The sequence below is a fragment of the Ooceraea biroi genome, chromosome 13 (assembly GCF_003672135.1).
Source record: "Ooceraea biroi isolate clonal line C1 chromosome 13, Obir_v5.4, whole genome shotgun sequence".
Classification (NCBI taxonomy): Eukaryota; Metazoa; Arthropoda; class Insecta; order Hymenoptera; family Formicidae; genus Ooceraea; species Ooceraea biroi.
In genome coordinates this window covers 1,565,078-1,589,095 of record NC_039518.1, presented here as the reverse complement: position 1 = coordinate 1,589,095, position 24,018 = coordinate 1,565,078, and the positions used below count along the sequence as shown (strand labels likewise).

Here is a 24,018-nt window from a genome sequence, read left to right as displayed (position 1 = left end):
ATAGAAGAATAGTTCCTTAACGATCCTGCTACGTGAAAGTTGCTCGCTCCGTTCGTTCGTTTCACTCGTGATGTCGGTTAGCGTTAGCCAACGGATAGAAAAGCGCATCACTCGCGTTCGAACGCGACCGCTATTATTCGACGTCGCCGGCGTATTTGCCGGCGGAAATTTGGAAACACGCGCGCGGTCCGCCGAATAAATATCATGTCGCGATCCGTGCGACGTACCAGCTAATGGAAATCCCAGGGCCGACTGCAGCGGCAAAAGTTTTCGGATTCCCTTGCCTGGCCATCGATTCTCCACGACTCTCCGTTACTGCGAAAGCCGCGCGCATCAATCTCTCTCTCGCTCTCTTTTTCTCTTTCCCTCTTCCCGTCCTCATTTTTCCGTCTTTCACGATAGATCGATACGTTTTTCCGACTTTTGTCGCGCGGGATCCCCAGCGAGAGCAGGCGCATCGCGGGGAAAAAGTTTTCCCCTGGAGAAACAGCCTATCTTCCACGATCGCTTAATTTTTGTACAAATTACCCTTCGGATTACTACGAGAGCAATTACGATAATACTACGAGGATAATGTTTGACTAGACAATGCACTCTTTGTTGCTTTTTTCAACGATGTTATCTCTGATGCAATTCCGTTGGCAAGGAACACTCCTCGGGGTGCATTAGCAAATAGTCGTTCTAGCTTTTATTCACACGCACACACACGTACGGTCCATACGCGAGTCGGAAGTCCGACGCAAGTTAAATAGCTTTCGCGTTAGCGTTCGTGCTCCCTCGGTTACCGAGGGTGACGTACCGAGACGCGCCGGTCCTGCGCTCTTTCTACCCCTACGTTCCGTTTCACGCAGCATGATGTCGTACCTCTCCTGGTTCACTGCTCGAATGAATAATGCGGTATGTGCACATACGTCCGTACGTACGTACGTGCATACGTACATACACAGACGCAAACAGGTCGACCCTTAACCCGGTCTCTCGCCAGCCCACCTTGTAGTCGGTACGCGTACGTTCACTTGCCGCCAGTTCCGGTCTTTTTCCCTTTTTCTGTTACGACGAGCCATGTGTTTCCTATAAAGACGCTTCCACTCTGCATTGGAAGCTCTTAATTGAACGAATCTCCTCGTCCATTCGGAGTCTCATGATTAAAGCCGAGTCGCATTTTAATCTTCGGCTCGATCATTTAATCGCGAGTTTATTCAAGACCCGCGTCTCACAGATGTCATCTTTGAATCAGTCCATATAAATAAGCCGATGTATCGAGAGTCGTGCACGTGATCCAATTGAAAAGTCGATACCTCGGAACTCAATTCGGAAAGAAAGGACCGCTCGTGCCTTCCCATTCCCTTCGTATTTCGTTCGTCGCCCTCCTTGACCGTCGTCATCGCCCTGGTACGCATCCCGGATCCCGTGAAAAGTCGGGAGGTTCTCCCGATCAGCAGATGTCGACCTGCCGCAGCAAATGCGCAACGTGGGGAAAAAATGTTATCCGAAGCATCGTGTACGTGCGAAGCTTAAAAAGCGGCGTATCCCGAATGAATAAACGATAGAAAACGGGTCGGAATCGCACTCGTGGCGTATCCTCCGTGACGGTTGTGCGTTTGGTTTTTGGTTTCGAGATCACTTTACCGAAAATACACCGAGGCATTTGTCCATTAGCAATGAACTCAGTCGGCCGTTGCGGAATGCAACAATAGCAAGTTTCTTTTTTCCACAAGCAAAAATATTCTATTGCATTTTTCATATTTTTCCTGTATTTTCTAGAGAATTGCTATGCTTGCCAAATTGAATGATACCTCACGATAGTATTGTAAATATTTTAACTGCGTTTTGTTTATACATCGCGATGAAAATAATTTAATGATAAACAGTTCTCTTCGTCACCCTCCGGCTTTTTCTCTGGCTTCTCGGCTGAGAAAATCGACGTGCAGAAACTTGTGGTGGAAGGTACTCTCGAATTTTAATGCATCCACTCATGAATTTGTTAGGTATGAATTTTCTAGGCTAAACTCACGATCAGCGAAAGTGCGCCCGCGAAAAGGTTTCCAGTATTAACGTCGATCGATTCCGCTTATACATTGCTCTCTAGATAGCTCTTGAAGTAACCTTGCGCAAGAATCCAGAATTAGAGCACGGCAGAGTAAAAAAATAGCTGTAAGACATTTAAACGCATTACTTCTATGTCATGAAAACCTTAATCGTGCCTCGAGCAAAAGAACTCGTATAAATCCACAAATTAATCTCATTTATGTATGTCAGTGTGTTAATCCTAAAGTGTAACATTTGAAAGAATTGCGATATTATAGTCGCGAACGCATTACTCTTTTGTAACGTGGTCTTTCGTAATTCTCTGTTATACAATTCATTAATTGTTTGCAAACATAATAAAAAAAATTCCTCTATTTTCTCTTATAATAAAGAATTTAATAGAATAAATTCGATTTACGTAATAATATCGCTTTTACGTAATGACACACATTGTACTGTTAGAATCATATAGCTGAACAGTAAATGTTACGTTTCTCGTAAACGAAGGCAATTTAGGTATGTAGACCAGTAGATAGAAGATACGTAGGAGAGCTACGTTGAGACACATAGCCCCGCAGCTTGCGGCAGTGTTCAGATATTATACACTAAATTCCCTCAGCTGAAATTCCGCCGTCGGTTATCGGCTATCAGGTGTTTCCTCTCCATTGATCGATTTTGGTAATGCTCCGACACGATAATGACCACGAAAGCCCGGAAAATCGAAAATGCGGATGGCTGAGTCTATGATCTCTTGCCCTTATTAAATCACCGTTAATCTTTAATTTATTGTTGCTCGCATTCCCGATCTCTTCCTTCGGTTTTAAAAATTCGCCGGTTATATTTATTGGAAAAGAAGAGAGCGAGTAAACTGACTTTTTGCTCGTGTCAATTAATTAAATGGGTTAATTGAGCAAATAATAATATCGTGACGCATTTCCGGGCAGATCCACCGCGGGGCCCGCTATTAAACGTCGCTCTAAAAGCATTATATTGCATGCGCGACCGACCTACCGCGTGCAATCTACGTGCGTCATATTGTTAAACAGCCTAAAGCACCATCGAAGCGACACGCCGAATTGAACTAACTTTGTTGGACGCATTATCGTTCTCACGCATCGTGACGCGACAATCGATCGCTGCATCACCCCTGTCTTCCCTCCTACCCTCCCTTGTGTTTCTGGATGCTAGAAATACATATGTTTAGCTTCATGACATTTTAATATATTTAGAGTATGTATGTACTCATCAATCATCGATCGACCGACGTGTCGAGATGTATTAGCAAACTATAGATCGTTATGTACCCCTCAGCCATTTATAACGAGATTTTAACAGATATATACCGCGAGTCTGCTAATATTATTGTCATTAATTAAGTAATCCGGGTTCCATATAGATGGCGATATAAATATCCCTACAAATATTGTAGAGAGATATTTTAAGGAGTTTTTTTTATTTTTTTATTTTTGATGGTTGCTTATAAAATGTTGTGCTGTCATAAGTATGCGTTAAGTTTGATTCATCTAGACACGATTACTCCGTTAATGACCTATTATTTCTTAATTGCAACATATATTTATCCCATATTTTTCGTATTTTTAATAACGAATATACGTTGCAACCCAATATAACACGGTTTCGTCCACAATTTTACATCAGCGGTACCTATATTGACGTGACGCGGTATCAGTATTTTTCTCATGTTATTCAAATATCAATAACGTCCGCGCGTAATGATTTGGAGCGGTTTCTTCGCCGAATGCATTTACAGCGCGCGTGAAAATCTCGAAACTTAAGGGGGGAGCCTGCTTTAGAACGTTGAAAATAAGGTATAATTTTACGAATTTTTTTGGAGAAACTATACAGCGGATCATTATAAAACTTTGATGCATTTATTAGTACATGTTTAAAGATAAAAAAAATATTTTTTTATTTGAATATATCGCCTGTAGAGGTCGTCCTGGAGGCATTGTAAATTGGTGAGCATTCTCCTGCCTCCAAATTTCATCCAAACTGAAAAATTGAAATATTTTCTCGTTATTTATGAATTCCCATCATCGATGAACCTTTAATATTAATAAAAACATTAAGTTAAACAATTACTTTTGCATGAAAAAGTTCAAAAACTTTGCCTAAAAATCGTACTTTTGTGTTCTAAGCTCCACCATTTTGGCACTTTTCAACTTTTTTCTTCTCTCTTTGGTTCATCGACGATGGGAATTCATAAATAACGAGAAGATATTTCAATTTTTCAGTTTAGACGAAATTTGGAGGCAGGAGAATGCTCACCAATTTGCGATGCCGGCGACGCGGCTGCACTAAGATTTCTCCAGGACGACCTCTACAAGCGATATATTCAAATCAAAAAATAATTTTTTTTATCTTTAAACATGTACTAATAAATGCATCAAAGTTTTATAATGATCCGCTGTATAGTTTCTCCAAAAACAATTCGTAAAATATACCTTATTTTCAGCGTTCTGAAGCAGACTCCCCCCTTAATGGACTGATACTTCCCGGTAAATTTGCACCGACGCGCCACCATTTGGACGCCGGCAGAATTGGACATTCCGCAAACGCAATTTACACGGAGTTGTCCAGCAAAATATAATACGAGTACGTCCAACCGGCTGCATATAGCGCCGACAACGTGTTTCGCGTTGTATATCGCGAATTTCGCTTCACTCGTTGATACGATCGCAACGACGCAATTGAGCGATAATACAGCACTGACGAAGAAAGAGAGAGACAGCGAGTAAATTTCGTTCACGTCCGTATGAAATAATTTGCCAGCGCGCTCTGATGCACGAGCGCATGCCGCTGTTGCGCGAAATTCCGCAATTCCGCTCGAAACAATCGTGATCAATTCACAACAACGATGTGATTACCGACCGTTGCTTCAACATTGCGAATCCTTCAAATGAAATCGACTTTTCCACGTTCGAGCGAACTATCCAGACGCCAACAAATTACGAGTTGCAAGCGACGCGAAATTTTTTTGTCCCACTTAGTCCTCACCGGTAGTTTTTGTTCGAATTCAAATGGATCCAGTGAAAGAATAGAAAAGAAAGAAGTAAAGTTTTTTTTCATTCGTATTGCAGCAATGGAACTGTTGTATCTGGGCAGCAAATAATTGGATCCCGCTTAGCGAAGGATGCTGGCGCGATCGAACGCGAGCGGCTAGACAACGCCAGGCGCGAGACGTTTGCGTGGCGGATATCCGGCCTAGTAACGGTGCACGGCTGCACGCAACCGTAAACGTGACTCTCGTGATTCGCGAACGACGATGTAAACATTCGCCTCTCTCGCGAAACCCCGTGCAAATTGTCGGCGATAAATGCGCCCAACGGGGTCAGAAGTGCATCCGCGGCACGGCGGGTGCATCGTTCTCCAAGTGTTCGACAGTAATCTCTCCCTGCGCATCGGCTAGGGAAAACCGTGAACCACTCTCCGTCAATCACATGTCGGGAACAAAGGAGCGCTTAGTGCCCTGGATGCACCCATTTGCCTTCACTTCGCCGGCGCCGTCATTGCCGTCGTTTACGTGTCTCCTTTGACGCGCTATTAGACGACGACGAAGACGAGGAGGAAAATAAACGTGGGAGCGGCGCCTTCTCCCCCTTATCAGTTCGCAACCCTCTGTCCTCTCTGGCACTCACCGTTCTTCACCGTACGTTCGATATCGAATTTCTCTCGTAGAATTGTCGTTTCTCCGGGGAACTGTGTAAACTGTCGTGAAGCGGATTCTTATGAGAGAGAGAGAGAGAGAGAGAGAGAGAGAGAGAGCCTTTTTCTTCACCGCGAATTTACTTTTCGCAGTGCAAAGTGTTTCGTGACGACGTATAATTACCTCTTTTAAATTCTTTTACTCTTTTGCTTGACGAAACGCTCAAGTTTGCAATGTACAAAGTATCTGAAATCTGAAACGTACAAAGTACAAAGTGCCTGAAAAATGGCAGAACTGATATTATACGAATTCAAATACTGATCGCCATCTCTTGATGAGTAGTTGCGTTATGAATATTTCAGCTTCGGCCTGAATACCAAAGAAGCAAGGATCTTTGTTGCTTCTGCACCGGCGCACAAATTTATCAGCTATAATCATCAAAAATTTCAAAACACGAGCATGTCCGCGTCATTAGTTTTGACATTAAATGTGACAGTACCTTATTGACGCTCGTGGGAAAAAAGCCAATATAAAATTTTATTTTAAACCGGGCAAAACAGCTGACGAAACGTACGAAATGATGAAAAGCAAAATAAAGTTGTGCGGTAGTGATTGAATCGTTCCAACGTTTTTAGTTGGAACGTTTAATTTCGTGATGACAGAGAGGACTGCAGGTGCTCCACGAGCACCGTCACCAAAACCAAGTCGTACCTTCGAAAACGTGCAAAAAGTGCTTGAAATTCTTCCATGGCAGCGCTGTGTGTCTGCAAGACTTGTCAAGGAATTCCGGCATACCTGAAAGCACTGTACATTAAATTCTGACTAAGAATTTTGGCAAATGGGAGATCTGTACACGCCTCCACCCTCAGAAAGGATTTCTGATAACAAGACGAAAAATATTCTTGACTAATTTAATCGTATTACAAGTATAAAAAATATGAAAATAAAACAATTTTTTATTTAAATCAGTAATTTCTATTCTTCTCTCTCGAATTAAATAACATTGTCTTACTGTCTCGAGACAAGAGTAACATGTACAAATTTATGCTTATATATCCTTGTATGTAGAATAATTTTATATTAGCGCCACTTTATAGTAGGCTTTGTCCATGTCGACGCATCATTTTCTCACGGTCGCTCGTCGACTCGGCGCCGTCCTTTATTCGGATGAAACGGCCAATATTTATGTGTTGCAATCGAAAATCGGGAAAGTGTTTCTGTTATTTACAATGAACAAGTGCAATACTCTACAAGAAATATTAAACGATATGGAAATGTAAGTAAGTATATACAATATACTTACTTGAGAAATAAGATTCGAGATTAGACATTTCCACTTATTCATTGTAAATAACAGAAACACTTTCCCGATTTTCGATTGCAACACATAAATATTGGCCGTTTTGTGCAGATTCTACAAATTCTCTTAGAAGAATAGAATAAGATGTCTTTGAGATCTCACAATATTCTGAAATCAAGAATATTGTGAACTCGCTAGAAATTTGTATCTAAATCCTTCTGAGAAAATGAATGAGACAGCACCAAGATTATTTAAATCTAGATTTTGGAATTTTCTATTCAAGATTAAAATATGCTTCTTTTCAATAATAAATATGATTGTCGCTATAGCGATCTTATTTTATGATAGATTAAAGAGTAATAGCATTAAGTCCAGAAATCTTTTCTGTGGGTGTCGTAGCACATGCACTAACTGAGAATCAAAAAATCGCTAGAGTGGAGCATTACAAAGACTAAATGCTAACAGCGACCGAGATTGACCCGGTTTTCATGAAAAGTATTGTACCTGGTGACAAACATGATGAATTTTTAATATGAACAGAAGAATCGACTTAAGACATTGCTCACCGTTTTCTTCAATTTAAAAGGCGGAATCCATGCAGAATCATACCAAAAGGTCAAAGGTCAAATGGTAAACTCTGATTATTGTATTTAGGTGTTCTGAATTACTTGTGGAATAGAATTCATTGAGTTTGGCCTGAATACTAAGGATCTCCGTCGCTTCTGCACGATAATGCACCAGCGCACATATTCATCAAATACGAGTGTTCGTGCATTGTGATGCCTTTTCTGGCCAAGAAATGCTCGAACACTCCCCGTATCCGCCTAATTTGGCGCCGCGTAACATCTGGCTATTGCCAAAAACTCAAGTCGGCGATGAAAGGAAAGCGTTACATCATTCGGGACATCCAAAAGACTTTAACGATGATTTTGAAAATGTTTCAGAAAACGGAGTACATTGATTGATCCGAAAAAGTTTTTAATTATTTCCAGCATTGTGTTGACTTAGAATGACTGGTATTTTAAATAAAAAAAAATAAAAACAGAAAATTTTTGACAGTTTGTATTTTTTCGGTATCGCTGACTGAATAAACCGTGTCTATATACATAATACAGTTCGTTCTATTTATTTAAAATACGTGGCTTCGGTATCAATACAACGATGGGCATGATCAACCAATGCATAGGTAGATTTCTGAAGATCTGCTTTCGAAATTGTCTAGAGGATTCTCGTGATGACATTATTTGAATGATTCAAGTGTCTTGGTGGCAAGTCTTTTCTCTCCGCCCCATTTTCCGAGCCACAGGACATAATTACCGGCAACGATAATTACCGGTGACGATGATACGCTGTGGTCAGAGTGCAAAAGAAAGATAAGCGCTTAATGGAGCAACAGGCAGACTGCAGGCCCGAACTGTATACAGTTAGCGCAGTTTTTAAGGAACAGAAGTGCTTTTAGCGCGATGGCCGTCTCTTAGTAGCCGCCGCACTTGCCATAATCTGCTTGCGCGGGAATGCAGCACGTCGGGGTTAAGCTACGCGACGCGTTGCTGCCCGGTCGGCTTTACGAACGAAAATAGCGTTGCCGGCAGAAACGACGTCGGGGTACTTCCGCAAATTGCGTGAAGGAATTTCCACACACGCGCGTCAAAGCGGACCAAATGCCTGGAATGCACCTATTGAAGTCACTTTGGAAAGGACGCGAAAATGGCCTGTCGCATGTACTGTACCGCTTCGTTCAACGATCAGGAGTGAATTGAGATAGTTAGACATTAGCCAAGCGCAAATTAATTTCCATCCACCGTACTTGCAACGAGAGATTATATAATATTAATATTGACCGGAAAGTTCGTGTCGATCCTTTTAGCAAGATTCAAACGCAAAACTTTGTATTAAGAATTAAACAAAGTTTTGCGTTTGAATTTTGATTTAAAAAAATCTGCACGAACTTTCCGGTCAATATTAATCATGATAATTATTTATACTTGACTATTTGTGTTCGTGTTGTGGCGCGGATTCTACTGGTTGCTTCGACTTTGACCAGACTGTCGGTGAAGCACTCGGATTGATAGCGACCGAGCAACTCTGCGGACGTCAATCTATTCCGTTCGCGAACTTATTCCGACTCTCATTTCCCTTCCTCATTCGTGATCTATGGAGTGCAATAGATTTCGCACGGAACGCGTGTGTGCATCGACCCGTTGTTATTCAGTACGTTTGATCGATCCCTTATATCGTCCATGCAGCCATTTACTTCGGCATCGCACACGTCCACACACGCATTAAGCATCTAATAATATTGGGTTGTAACATATATATATATTCATGTTGTCTTTTTAATATTTTTGGGTTGTTACATATTATATATTCGTTATACTTAAAAAACTCAAAAAGCGGGACGAATATATGTTACATCCCAATATGTGAACGGAAACTGATGAAAGTTAAGCTTGAGACGCCGAACATTAAAGCTCTTACCAAACGAATTGAGACAAGAAAGAATCTGTCGGTGTTCGAATCGAATGACGAGATTCGCTAAAACGATTAGACTTTTGTAGAACCGCACGCAGTTGCCCTGGTCTCCTGCGGGACTTGCGTCGATAAGATAGCATTGCTTCAATATCTCTTTTATCCGATATCCCGTCCGTTCGTTCCCATCCTCACGATCTTTCGAAGATCGCTATCCTCCGAGGAAATACTCTCCCCTTCCTTCTCTCCCTCCCTCACCTTCCCCCCTCCCCCTCTCTTGCTCTCTTCGTTAGGAAGACTCCGTAAAACGCTTCATCTTCATTTGCTCACGCGTACCAAAAGAGAGTTGGATGGACAGGATAGTTGCTATAATCGGAGCAAATGAACAGTTTATCCCGTGATCGACCGACATCATCGTTGCTTCATTAAAACGAGGCGGTTGAGACTAAAATTGATATCGAATTCTAAAAGTAATACAAAATAAAATTAATTGATACAAGGTACGATCACACAAGCAGAATAATGTACTCGTCATGCATTAGATCATTAACTATGTAATCCAGGTCGCGTTTCGATGGCGATAGATCAAACTAAACACGTACTTATGACAGCATAAGCTTGTTGTATATTAATTTTATAGTAGGATAGGCAACCTTTAAACAACAAAAAATCAAAATTCTCCAAAACATCGCTATATTGAGTTGTATCGTCATTTAGACGCGATCCGGATTAGTTAACTTAATGCAAAACTTGTGTCTCGTGAACAACTGTTGAAGCAAATTGTTTAACACTCCCATCTTTCTCCTTTCGTTAATATGAACAAGCTTAATTTATTGATTACAAACCTTGAGGAATTTAGGTATTAGGGGTGTGATTTAGTTTTGAGGGTTTTGTTTGCTCAAAAACGCATGTATTTAAATATGATAATGAATGAATACCTTAATCAAAATATTTTCCTTCGTTTTCTATAACTTTTTCCCATCTTTCTGGCAAGAGATGGATTCCACCACGATAAAATCACTCTTCTTTTCAGTTGATCCATTCGTCGACGAATTTTCGCACTTCTTCCAAATTATCAAAGTGTGTATCCTCTAAAGCGTGTTGCATCGACCGGAACAAATAATAATCCCATGGAGCAATGTCCGGGGAAGACTTGCCATTCAAGCTCTAATAGTGTTTCTTTCACTGATAACGCAACGTGAGGTCGAGCGTTACACGAAGAAGAATCACTTTCCGTCGTTTGCTCGCAATTGGTGGTCGTTTTTCGTCCAATGCTTGCTTCAACTTGTACAATTGGTGTCGATAACGATCAGCCGTGACAGTCTCGTGCGGATTTAACAGCTCATAGTACACTATTACTTTTGAACCGTGAATATTGCGTCTCGGAGTGGATGTTGATGGTTCGCCTGGATCCACCCATGATTTTCCGCGTTTCGGATTATCAAAATAGATCCACTTTTCATCCCCGGTAACAATCCGAGACAAAAGACTCTTCTTTTTTTGCCTGGCGATCAACAAAATGCAAATGTTCAACCGGTTCGCAATGGCACTTTCCGATAATTGATGTCGAACCCATTTCCCTTCTTTCTGAATTTTTCCCATTTCATGTAAATGTTTGGTAACTGTTGTACGATCAACATTTAATGCTCTGGCAAGAGATGGATTCCACCACGATAAAATCACTCTTCTTTTCAGTTGATCCATTCGTCGACGAATTTTCGCACTTCTTCCAAATTATCAAAGTGTGTATCCTCTAAAGCGTGTTGCATCCACCGGAACAAATAATAATCGCATGGAGCAATGTCGGGAGAAGACTTGCCATTCAAGCTCTAATAGTGTTTGTTTCACTGATAACGCAACGTGAGGTCGAGCGTTGTCACGAAGAAGAATCACTTTCCGTCGTTTACTCGCAATTGGTGGTCGTTTTTGGTCCAATGCTTGCTTCAACTTGTACAATTGGTGTCGATAACGATCAGCCGTGACAGTCTCGTGCGGATTTAACAGCTCATAGTACACTATTACTTTTGAACCGTGAATATTGCGTCTCGGAGTGGATGTTGATGGTTCGCCTGGATCCACCCATGATTTTCCGCGTTTCGGATTATCAAAATAGATCCACTTTTCATCCCCAGTAACAGATCCGAGACAAAAGACTTCTTTTTTTGCCTGGCGATCAACGAAATGCAAATGTTCAACCGGTTCGCAATGGCACTTTCCGATAATTGATGTCGAACCCATTTCCGTTCCTTCTGAATTTTTCCCATTTCATGTAAATGTTTGGTAACTGTTGTACGATCAACGTTTAATGCTCTAGCAAGTTCTGAAGTGGATCGTGTTGGATTTTCGTGCAATAATGCTTGCAAATCTGCATTTTCAAGCTTTCTTGGCTGTCCCGAGCGTTCTTTGTCCTTCACATCAGTATCACCACTTTTAAAGCGTCTAAACCAGTATTCACACGTTTAATTGATGGTGATTCTGCGTCACCATAAGTTTCCACAAGAATTCTATAACCGTCAGCCGCAGTTTTCTTTTGATTAAAAAACAAAAGCAACGCATGTCGAAAATGCTGTTTCGGAAGTTGCATTTTTACGATGATATAAACACGACTGTTATTGCATCTATTGCTATAATGCTACTAAATGCCATAGATAATGTCAACACCGTAAGAAAGAACAGTTATCGGAAACAGCTATTGGAACAAACTGACACTACAGCCATCTGTTGCAAAACCCTCAAAACTAAATCACACTCCTAATACTATAAGGACGAGAATACATTGGGTTGATTTGGTCAAAGAAGTATTCGAAGAAGTGGAAGAGAGATTGGAGCGATCTGATCCCTGGGATACTTTCCTTCTCTTTCGGTCTTCTAAATAATCTCGGGTGAAAGAAGTTACCTTGGTCGATGGATTAGGGAGCGAAGCTTTTCGATGTTTAATTAACGTCGACGGGATAAGCTCCGTTACAAGAAAGCTCGACCGATCGTCAGATAATCGTAGAGCTTCACGGCGGAAGACCTTTCCAGTAGATATATATCTTGGAGTCCGCTGGGCTCGATGGACGAGCTCTCTTCACTTGGGATTTAATTTTGACTCGGCTTTATCTCCGCCGTCGATCCCGGATTTATGGTGATTAATTCGCTCGGCTTGCTGTTGATAGAAATTAAAACGGGAACCGACCCTCGCGCAGTTGATCGACCTTCATTTCTTTGAAAACGTATTAATTGTGCGTTTGTGCGCCGTCGTTACATTACATCGTCGGCGCTGATTAATAAAGTAATTCGCTAATTGGTTATGCCTATGTTACGCCTAAAAGTGATTCGCTTATCAGCCTAGGACTCCATTTTATCTACGCCGTTACGTTTGAGCGTTCACGATCGCTGTTGAAATAATCGTTTAAATCGTCAAAATGTCGTTCCGATTGGCAATTATGCAGCCGAACAGCGGCGTTGAAATTTAACGGACTGATTGAAATGATATCGCTGCCGTTCGCGGCTGTTTGGAATTTTCTGCGGTCGGCGAGGCGCGCCAAAGCTCGGGAGTCTTCGAATTTCGCGGTAACTCGCGGCTAATATTCGCGGCACCCGCGTTCGGACCTCGTATAATCGATGTTTAGAACCTGGTCGGGATCAGATTCCTCGCAAATTCCAATTTCGCTCTACTTCATTACTTCCCATCCTCGAGCCTGTTCGCATTGTAGATGATGGTATTCATTGGTATTCCACCAGTATTATTGCCGCTTGTACAGCTTGCGCCAAAAGCCATCGACCCTTGCGACACCGAACCGAAAGATCATCGAAACAACCATTGCCTTTCTTGCAATTTCTATGCGCTGGAAAAGACCCTCGATGCCCCTGAAATATTTTGCATATGTATTGGGTTGGCCAAAAAGTAATTGCGTTTTTTTTATATAAATAAAAGGCGAATTTTTCATGGGAAACAAAAACTTTATTAAACAATATATTGTCCATTTTGTTTGATTATCTTTTGCCATTTTTCAGGCAACTTCAAGATTCCGCGCTCAAAAAAGTTCTTATCTTTTTCAGCAAAAAACAATTCCAACAACGATTTGATATCCTCATCAGCGGTAAAGGTTTTACCATTCAAGGAGTTTTGCAAAGAACGAAACAAATGGTAATCTGATGGTGCCAGGTCTGGCGAATATGGTGGATGTGGTAACACATCCCATCCAAGCTGCAACAATTTTTCACGAGTAACCAAACTTGTACGTGGTCTAGCGTTATCATAGTGAAACACAACACCTTTGCGATTCACCAATTCTCAACGTTTCTGTTTGATGGCATCATTTAATTTATCCAGTTGACGACAGTATACGTCTAAATTAATGGTTTGATTCCTTGCAAGCAGCTCAAAATACACAGTCCCATCAGACTGACAGCATAATCTTTCTTTGGTGAATATCTGCTTTTCAAGTGCTTTCAGCAGGTTCATCACGCTTGCTCCACCATCTTTTTCGTTCGACGTTGTTGTAGACGATCCATTTTTCGTCGCCTGTTATCATACGTTTCAAAAATCGATCATTTTCCTCACGTTTCAAAAGAGAATCGCAGATGTCAATACGCTTAGTGAGGTGAATTTCTTTGAGCTCATGTCGTACCCAAATATCGAGCTTACTAATGTATCCAAGTCGTTTTAAATGGTTCTCAACACTCGATTTCGATATGTTAAGATTCTCAGCAATCTCTCGGGTCGTTAAACGCCGATTCGAATCGATCAGTGCCTTTATTTTGCCATCGTCAATTTCGATTGGCCTTCCTGAGCGTGGTGCATCTTTCACATTAAAATCTGCAGATCGAAATTTAGTAAACCAATTTTGACACTGCCGCAGCTTTAAAGCATCTTCGCCATATACATCACGTAACTTTTTATGAGCTTGCACAGCGTTTTTCCCTTTTCGGAAGTAATAAAACAAAATATGAGGAAAATGTTCTTTTTGATTTTCCATTTTGAAATCGACGGCAAAGAAACAATTGTTAACGAAATCGTGTACTTTCTTTTTGTAAAACAAGCTTGAACTGTGAGTTGTTAACCTACATAATGAATTTGAGGTTTAGAATGAAGTTAGTTACATTTCAAGATATGTATATCCATCTATTGGAAAAAACGCAATTACTTTTTGGCCAACCCAATATTAAGCGCAACATGAGCAGAGTCGCGGCACGTTGCCTATCACCTGAGATCAGCGCGAAGAAAATCCCACTCAGTGCTCGGAAGGTGCTTTGCGGTGCTTTCGTGTAAGGTCAATCGTCGACGTGATCGTAGCTTTGCTACCCGTGCGTTTACCTTATCAGCGAGGTATCGCGTCAAAACTATTACCGCGATAAAGCTGTTATTAACACGAGACGAATGGACGAAACGGCACACGCGAAATCACGACAGAGATGAGAGATCTACATCCATAGACATGTACATAAGTCTATGTCTACGTCAGCTAGATATATTTAATTGATCGATTATTTATTAGGTTATTAACTAAGTAATTAGGTCGCGTCCAGATAGCGATGAATCAAACTCAATGCATACTTATAACAGCACAACATAGCTTGTCGTATATTAATTTTGTATTGTAGCAGGATAGGCAGCCTTTAAAAAACAAAATTCCCTGTTTTCAGCATTGCCTTTGTTGAATCATTATTTAGACGCGACCCGGATTACTTAGTTAATGACTTATTACTTTGACAACAATTCTACGCTATGTACGGATAGATAGAAGTATCGTCCTGCGTGTCAAATCTGCGAAGAGACGAATATATGCGATGTAAGTAAACGAGATTCTAGAAGGAATTTACCTTTTAATGAGTCGCTCGGAAGATGCAACTTGCAGCAATTTTACAACGTCCATTTACAAGTAATAAATGCGAAACGGAGTTAACCAGGAGTTAAAAGCGGGAGTCTCATTACTTTCGCCAACATGAAATCACTAATTGAACGAGATTCCGCGAGGAATGTAAATTAAAGCGGCATATTTGTGAAGCGTTTCTCGGAAGACACGTGCAGCAGTTTCGCAACATCTCTTAAAAGTGATACTTTTCATTTCCCGGCTTGTAGAGCACCCGGCAGTCGCGGAATTTACGTCTTTCCGTCTTCACCCGTTGCTCGAGGCTAGCCAGGAAATTTCTCACGTTTGCTCATTTTCTTGTTGCAGCCCTCGTGGATGCGAAGTCGAGAATATTGGGACGACAGTTTTGAGGCGCGTTTCGCGGAGCTGCGGAAGGATCCGACGAGACCGCCGTTAAAGGTAAGCTAATTAACCGTTGAAGTACTTGTACGCAAACATGCAGGATAAAACGTGCAAAAACTTGCAGGATTGCAATTGGAAGTATTACGTTGTGTATAAGTTTCCATTAAAAAAATTAAGTTAATCTTGACCTTACCTTGGCAATCCAAGATCAAACTAAGGCTAGTAAATAGACCTTTTTAAACTACAACTTTCTTCTGAAACATTTTTTTTCGAAAACTTGATCCCTCCAAGTTATTGATCCGGGGTTTCGATCGTTTTGGAATATCCTCTATGTTACACTCCAATAAATGGCATTTTTGTAATATGACGAACGAACAGGGAAAGAATTATATTAAAAGATTGTCGCACACGAGACACGGAGAGAAAGTGCAAGCCGATATAAATAAGGGGGAATTGTCTGAAGCAAAAATTTTTGAGATATCCGCGCTCACGCGAGATCTCTTCTCTTCACGGTTGCCGTTAATGCGAAAGAGAAGATTTACGACCCCGGGGGGTGTAAAAAGCTCGTCCAACGCGATTCCCCTGAGAGAATCATGAAATCGCGAAGGAGCCCTTGTTTACGACGCTATAAAGCATCTCGATCTTTCGGGTTACCCTCGCTTGATCCGCTCATGGCGGGCGTTCGCTTGAATTTACGGCATTTAAATTTCCAATCATATTGTTCCTTTGATTCTCACATGCCATTATAAGCATATTTGAATGTCGATAATGCGCCATTTATAGCTCGACAGTTGACTCTGTGCTTGTAAAAAATGACAGTTATGGCGTTCTTATTTTATTGTTGTATTATTATATATATAATGCAATAATTATAATACACACAAGACTATATTAACTATAAGATGATAAAATGATGATATCAGTAGATAATTATTGACACATTCTAGTGATTCTTCTGCGAAAATACGCCAGTTTGTATTGCAGTTAAACATCATCTTTCTTTCTATAAAGTGCGATAAATTATAAATTACGTATCCGTTTGATCCGCCTACAAAATTATGCAGCGAAAGTCCGTCTGTTTACTTATTTACTGACTGGAAACACGGTTCTGCGGGTGTACACTCGTAAAAAATCCCTTCCTTTACGCCGAGAATACACTCCGGGCGCTGTTAATCCCGTATGTTGCGGTTTTCGGGCAAACCTTTGTACAGCTCCTATTAACTATCATCCCTAGACCCATGGTGGTTTGCTCTTGACGAGACAACTAACGGAATCGTTTGATCAAAGGTCACGAACAACTTCTCTATTACGATCCCGACGATTGCAATTTTGCAAATAAGAGGGAGAGCCATGTTGAAACGGGTAAACGTTTACCAAAAGTACTATTGGATGAATATTTGTGCGTTTGCGCTAAAAGTTTGCTGCTTGGTACAGCATAATTGCTTTCCTGACGCCGAATATATACTCGGCTTTATTTGCTCCGCTCTACTGTATCTCTCAAAAAGAAAATTCCTCGGAAAACGTAATATTCGGTCTCGGCGTTCGTCGTCGTTTGCAATATCCAGAATCGAGGAAACCTGGAATCCCAACTGGGTCGTCATCATCAGGAAAATACTCGTCCGGTTCGTCGTTCCGTCGTGATGTTAATCCTTAGGATTACAGAATTCTCGGGTACCACTGGATGTCGGAGCGAAGTGTTTGACCACCCGCCCGACACCCGATCGTACCGAACCCCCGTCAAACGAACCGATTCCCACCGGATGCATACGCTCTTTAGAGCAGGCAGAGTGCTGCGATCTCTATCACCCATTTACTCTCTCCCCCCTCCGTTCCCTATCTGCCTCAGTCTCATATAGAATTACATGTATATCAAATATAACTAATAAGTTTCCCTCTAATATATCACAAACGTAAAAATATTAGGACTGCCTTTGATATTTTTGTTCTCCATGTGATAGAATCCCACCAAGATCCATAAACGCTCATTTTTTTCACTGCGGTAAGACTTTGAAATAATTTCTATTCTCACTGTCCTAATAGACAAATCTAAATCAAAATTATATGCGTATCCATTAGAAAACAATTGATCGTTACTCTCCCTCTCTCTTCTTGTCACCCTTCCTCCCTCCTTCTTCCTCCCATCTTCTATCTCTCAATCTCTCTTCTCCTTCTTTCTCCAAGATCTTCGTCACCTATCCTATCCAATTCAGTATAAAGGGATTTCAATGAATTTGACAATACCGGCTCATCAGTCTATTGTCCTGGCAACACAATAGCATGAACGGCGGTAACGGCAGTTATTCTTTGGAAAACATGTGCAACAATGATAAACGATCGACGCGATTTCGTAGATGAGATGCATTGAATGCATCCCGAGGGTCGAGGACTAGGAATATCCTTTCGGATCTGAATTCTCTCGGCATGGAGATTTCAGAGGGTATCCGTCGAGCACTAGAAGGGACAGTTCTCTCTGGCAAATCTCAAAGTTTATCATGCTGTGTGCTGTCATGCACATCATGATTGGTACCAACGCGAAATATCGGATTCATCGATACATGCATTTCCTCCTTTCTCTTCAGTATTACCTGCAATATGTACTTTTCGATGGACCGTTAAAATATTAAAACTTGATGTGCGCGTTCTAGTTTCCTCCATATTATTTGCTCTTTTGGCCGCATTGTTTATTCGCTCGAGCACTATTTCGTCCACGATCGATATATAAATAGCACGACCCGGCGATTTGCATTCCGAGTTCTCCAAACCTAGTACATATGGAAGCCGCTCTCCACTTGAGAAAATACTTAGGAATATTTGCATTTTCCGGATGGCTACGAGAAACGAACTGCACTTTTACTTGATATTGTTTCCCCTGAAATCCTAGTAAACTCGTGGCCATGTAATAAAATGGTTGTATACATGCGCCAACGAAAAGTGCTCGGTGTTGCGATTAAGGGCGATAACGGTGATCCCGACAAAGTCATGATAGCACAGTGACAAAGAACGTGGGGCATCGTATGCACGCGCAATAGGTGAGGAAACTGGATCTCAGGGTCTACTACAACTCGATGCACCACGGCCGGATCGGCGAAGACGAGAAAGGGCAAAAGGCCAGGGGTGCATTAAAGGGGCGCTATGACCCGATGCGCTTGTCTCATGCATACCAATAAGCCTTTATCCACGCTCTGTCCTTGCATATAGAAACGAGTATAGTGCTCGCCTGTAGTTTGTTGACAACTTTGCTTATTTGTCTCGTGAAATAGATACCACCATAGCTACGCCGTTTGATTCTTGCCTCATAAGTAAGATTAGGATCTCTGATATTTTTAGTAAAACGTTCCATATGTGTGTTTATTATGTAAGCATCTTGAGACAAATTTATCCCCAAAAGTAAACGCACGTAGAAAGTCTGAATTTCGTAACAGACAATAGCGTTGCCCGTCATCATAGAAAGACACACCACCCGATCTGGTGAAATGTATTTTTATCAACGTGAAGGCTCGCTTGCCAATTTGGGAGCGCATTTCGCGCAAAAGAACACTTCAATTCGCCTGCGTAGTGAGCGTAAAATGAAATTAAGGCCGACGCGAATTTGATCAGCGACGGTGGTAGCCACGATGGCAACGGTGACGGTGACGGGATGGTAGAGCTGAAATCTCGGTTAAAATGTGGAACTCGAATGGTACGCATAGAGGGGTGACGACGGTTCCCGCTGTGAGTTGATTACCGTTTTAAAAGATTTAAAAGAATTTGTGCCGGCCTTGTATAGCTTGCAAATCAAATATCCAGCTGGCTTCGCCAACGTGCTGTCATTCATGAACAGCCCTGCGAGATTTCATCTGTCTTCTCGAAATCCATAGGCTTATATTTGCAAGCAAAACTCGAATATTTGGAAAAATTATTGGATTGGCCAAAAAGTAATTGCGTTTTTTTCCAATAGATGGACATACATGTCTTGAAATGTAACTAACTTCATTCTAAACCGCAAATTCATTATGTAGGTTAACAACTCACAGTTCAAGCTTGTTTTACAAAAAGAAAGTACACGATTTCGTTAACAATTATTTCTTTGCCGTCGATTTCAAAATGGAAAATCAAAAAGAACATTTTCCTCATATTTTGTTTTGTTACTTCCGAAAAGGGAAAAACGCTGTGCAAGCTCATAAAAAGTTATGTCATGTATATGGCGAAGATGCTTTAAAACTGCGGCAGTGTCAAAATTGGTTTACTAAATTTCGATCTGCAGATTTTAATGTGAAAGATGCACCACGCTCAGGAAGGCCAATCGAAATTGACGATGACAAAATAAAGGCACTGATCGATTCGAATCGGCGTTTAACGACACGAGAGATTGCTGAGAATCTTAACATATCGAAATCGAGTGTTGAGAACCATTTAAAACGACTTGGATACATTAGTAAGCTCGATATTTGGGTACGACATGAGCTCAAAGAAATTCATCTCACTAAGCGTATTGACATCTGCGATTCTCTTTTGAAACGTGAGGAAAATGATCGATTTTTGAAACGTATGATAACAGGCGACGAAAAATGGATCGTCTACAACAACGTCAAACGAAAAAGATGGTGGAGCAAGCGTGATGAACCTGCTGAAAGCACTTGAAAAGCAGATATTCACCAAAGAAAGATTATGCTGTCAGTCTGGTGGGACTGTGTATTTTGAGCTGCTTGCAAGGAATCAAACCATTAATTCAGACGTATACTGTCGTCAACTGGATAAATTAAATGATGCCATCAAACAGAAACGTCGAGAATTGGTGAATCGCAAAGGTGTTGTGTTTCACCATGATAACGCTAGACCACGTACAAGTTTGGTCACTCGTGAAAAATTGTTGCAGCTTGGATGGGACGTGTTACCACATCCACCATATTCGCCAGACCTGGCACCATCAGACTACCATTTGTTTGGTTCTTTGCAAAACTCCTTGAATGGTAAAACCTTGACTGCTGATGAGGATATCAAATCGTTCTTGGAATTGTTTTTTGCTGAAAAAGATAAGAACTTTTTTGAGCGCGGAATCTTGAAGTTGCTTGAAAAATGGCAAAAGATAATCAAACAAAATGGACAATATATTGTTTAATAAAGTTTTTGTTTCCCATGAAAAATTCGCCTTTTATTTATATAAAAAAAACGCAATTACTTTTTGGCCAACCCAATAGCTATTGGATTTTCCCAACTTGATGCAAATGACAAAAGGAGAGGTAAATTTCAATTTGTGAACATGGAGACGTCTCAAACAGCACAAGCTTATCGGCAATAATACGTAATAAATCTCGCGAATTGTGTTGGGCACGATGTTGCTTCTCACGTCATATTTGAATTATTAACTCGCTACGGTGGTACGTGTATCAATTACGTGATATTGACGTGGTTGTTCCGCTGTTCACGTCATTATGGGACAGCTATTACAGCCAAGTTATCTAGGACCCGCACATGTACCTATCAAAGTTTTCTCTTTGCCTTTACGTGAATAAGTAAACCAAAAGGTATTCGAGTCGAGTTTCGTAATTTCCGCACTTGAACCGAAATTCCTAATTGCCGCAATTTGCTGTAAATTAGGAAAATTGCAGAATAGGTGAGATATATGAAAACAACATTAAGTTGCACGAACTTTCCTGCATATCGTTATCTGTGACACGTTTCTATAATACGACTCACGACAGTATTGCGTTTCTCTTTTCCAGGTTATCCTTGTGCCTCACAGTCACACCGATCCGGGATGGCTGAAGACATTCGAACAATACTTTCACAGTTCCACGAGAAGCATCCTGAATAATATGGTCTCGAAACTGCAGCAATGGCCGAACATGACCTTTATCTGGAGCGAAGTATCATTTCTATCGCTGTGGTGGGACAGGTGATTAATAGATAATTATTAACTTTGCGAAAAAACTTTTTGCAAAGGAATACTGAATATCTAATGACATTGAAATTGAAATATTCTTTTTATCCTTGCGCCTTTCGAAAATTCCAGTTTGCGATATAAAGACGGTCAGTCATTTTTTATAACGACTCTAAACTCTGAGAATATAGTACATCGCGAACTTATATCGGTATGCATCGCACGTTTTTGGTCCCCATAAAAAATTTATTATGTCAGTGCCGGCGTAGTTTAAGCAGACCCGCGTCGAGAAAGGCTCATCCCCAAAACGCCCCGACTTGGCTCGGGGAGTAACCACCTTAGCTTTAGTGACCTTAAACCAACCACTAGCCACCGAGGTGTGTGTGTGTGTGTGTGTGTGAGAGAGAGAGAGAGAAACGTATAACAGGTAGAATCCGTGGCGGCTTTATGACCGACATAAACGACGTAATGTGGAAACCACCTTCGAATAGGGAACGTTATGTAGGTCGTACATAACACTCGGACGCACAAATCACGTAAATCCTAGTCGGCTGAAATGCGACGGCAACGATAAATATGATTTGCAATCCCCGAATCGCGTGATAGGTAGTATAAAACAAGCGCGGCAGGTCTGAGTCACGCGAAAATGATTAAATTTACCGTAGAAATCCAAATCAAACAGAATCGATCGTTTTACAGGTGCAGCACAGCTGTTGCACGATATAAATTCATCTGTGAATAATCTTCGTCTGTACGTTGATCGATGAATTTGAAGTAGATCCCGTTTCAGTCAAAATTGATGTTTCATGTTTGGAAGGATATTTTATCTGATCTTTGACGGATTGAATTTTGTTTTACGGCAATACATTGCTTCGATATCTCGTACATTGTATCGATTTCATTTGCAGTGCTCACCCGACGAAGAAGATGGTCGTGAAAAAATTAGTCAAGGATGGTCGACTAGAGATGACCACCGGAGGATGGGTAATGACCGACGAAGCGACTACTCACATTTACGCCATGTTGGATCAACTCATTGAGGGTGAGTACTTGAACTTTCTCACAAACTCAACGTATATAAAAATACATATGATTAAATAAAATAAGTAGTAAAATGAAAAACGATGCGAACGCGTAATTATGAGCTCGGAGTGCGGCTTGAACTATGCAAGAAGAAACGTGAAATGGAAGGAATGCGTAAAGGGTGCAATGCATGACGAGCAAGGATGTTCCCTTCCTCTCGGCACCGTAAAAATCAGTCGGCACTTTGAAATACTCCATCGACCGGCAAAAGGATGTCGGAATTCCGGCCACCGATAGATACGTAACTGGGATATCCCTGTCGTTTGCTATCCAAACGTCGGCCGACAGGAAGCAATAAGGATACCGCGCCGATGTGCACGCGGAAGGAAGAAGATTCGAGTGGATGGAAAGGATTTCTCTCTCTCTCTCTGGATCTTCTGCCACGCAGAGGGGGGGCGGGAGGAGAGAGAGTAATAAGACGGCGGGTGCAAGCGGGTTTCTCAACGGAAAATTGCTCTCCACCACGTCGTCGTCTCCTCCGTCCTCCCTAGAAGCCGTCTGATTACGACCACCCTCTCTCCCCTCTTCTGTCTCCTTCCCTCCGCGTCGCAATGAAGGGAAAAGGATCCTCCGGCCCGGTTTAATGTTACCACGAAAGATTTTACTCGCTCTCGTGGAGATTTCAGTTGGCGTTGATTACCTTTCCGGGAAGGTACGCGTGTCCGTATCGTCGACGATATCATGGCAGAGTGCGCTTACTCTCCTCTCCTCTTCTCATATCTTTTGACGAGAAAGGAAGGAAGGAAAGAAGAAGGAAGGAAGGGAGGAATGGTAATAACCATTATCGTACGTATGTCGCGTAACTGTGGCTCTGCGCCCCGCAGGATTATTCCTAATGCCTACTGGCGTACCTGCCGCCTGCACGCCCGTTCTCCGACTGGCGCAGCCAGGTCAGGTGTGCATTACAGTATGGTGCGATATGGAGCACGTTTGTTTTTGCACAGAAATCTCTCGGACTCCCGTTTCTTCGTTTGCGTTTACATTCGCAAGCTATAACATATTTCACGTTACAGTAGGAAAAATACGTGATGGTACATCGTGCATAAGCAATTTCCAGCACTTCCAATCCTCATTGCATCGTTACACGTAAAGGTCTCATGGTAGGTGTGTTATATTATTCGCGAGCGAATATGGCAAACGTGTATTAATAATTTTCTGAATTTCTCCATAATGCCGATGTCATTGCTTGTAAAAGGGATTATCGAATTTAGACCAAAGGTAGTAAACGCATAAAGCACAAATTATGTATGCAATGTCGCGTTATGCGATTCTACGTCTCCCTCCCTTCCTCCCCCCCTCCCTCTCTCTCCACATTGGTTCGCGAGATGCGATTTCATAGCGACTACATTAAATTGAAATAATGCCGCTCAGGTGTGTTAACTCCTAATTATTAGGCTGCTGAATATGTATG

At 41.5% G+C, this 24,018-nt stretch overlaps 1 protein-coding gene across 1 annotated transcript; it reads left to right on the top strand.

The window, feature by feature from the left end:
• Nucleotides 1-15,598: 15,598 nt before the first annotated feature.
• LOC113563309 (alpha-mannosidase 2-like) lies at nucleotides 15,599-22,932 on the top strand. Its single transcript, XM_026974779.1, has 3 exons — nucleotides 15,599-15,721; nucleotides 21,367-21,539; nucleotides 22,433-22,932. Exons 1-3 carry the CDS (start codon nucleotides 15,638-15,640, stop codon nucleotides 22,623-22,625), a joined length of 450 nt encoding a protein of 149 aa, XP_026830580.1. The 5' UTR covers nucleotides 15,599-15,637; the 3' UTR covers nucleotides 22,626-22,932.
• Nucleotides 22,933-24,018: the final 1,086 nt, after the last annotated feature.

Coding starts and splice junctions, on each gene's coding strand:
- LOC113563309 (XM_026974779.1), top strand. CDS start 15,638: ATGCGAAGTCGAGAATATTGGGACGACAGTTTTGAGGCGCGTTTCGCG. Junction 15,722..21,366: donor CGACGAGACCGCCGTTAAAG/GTAAGCTAATTA, acceptor TCTCTTTTCCAG/GTTATCCTTGTGCCTCACAG. Junction 21,540..22,432: donor CTATCGCTGTGGTGGGACAG/GTGATTAATAGA, acceptor TTTCATTTGCAG/TGCTCACCCGACGAAGAAGA.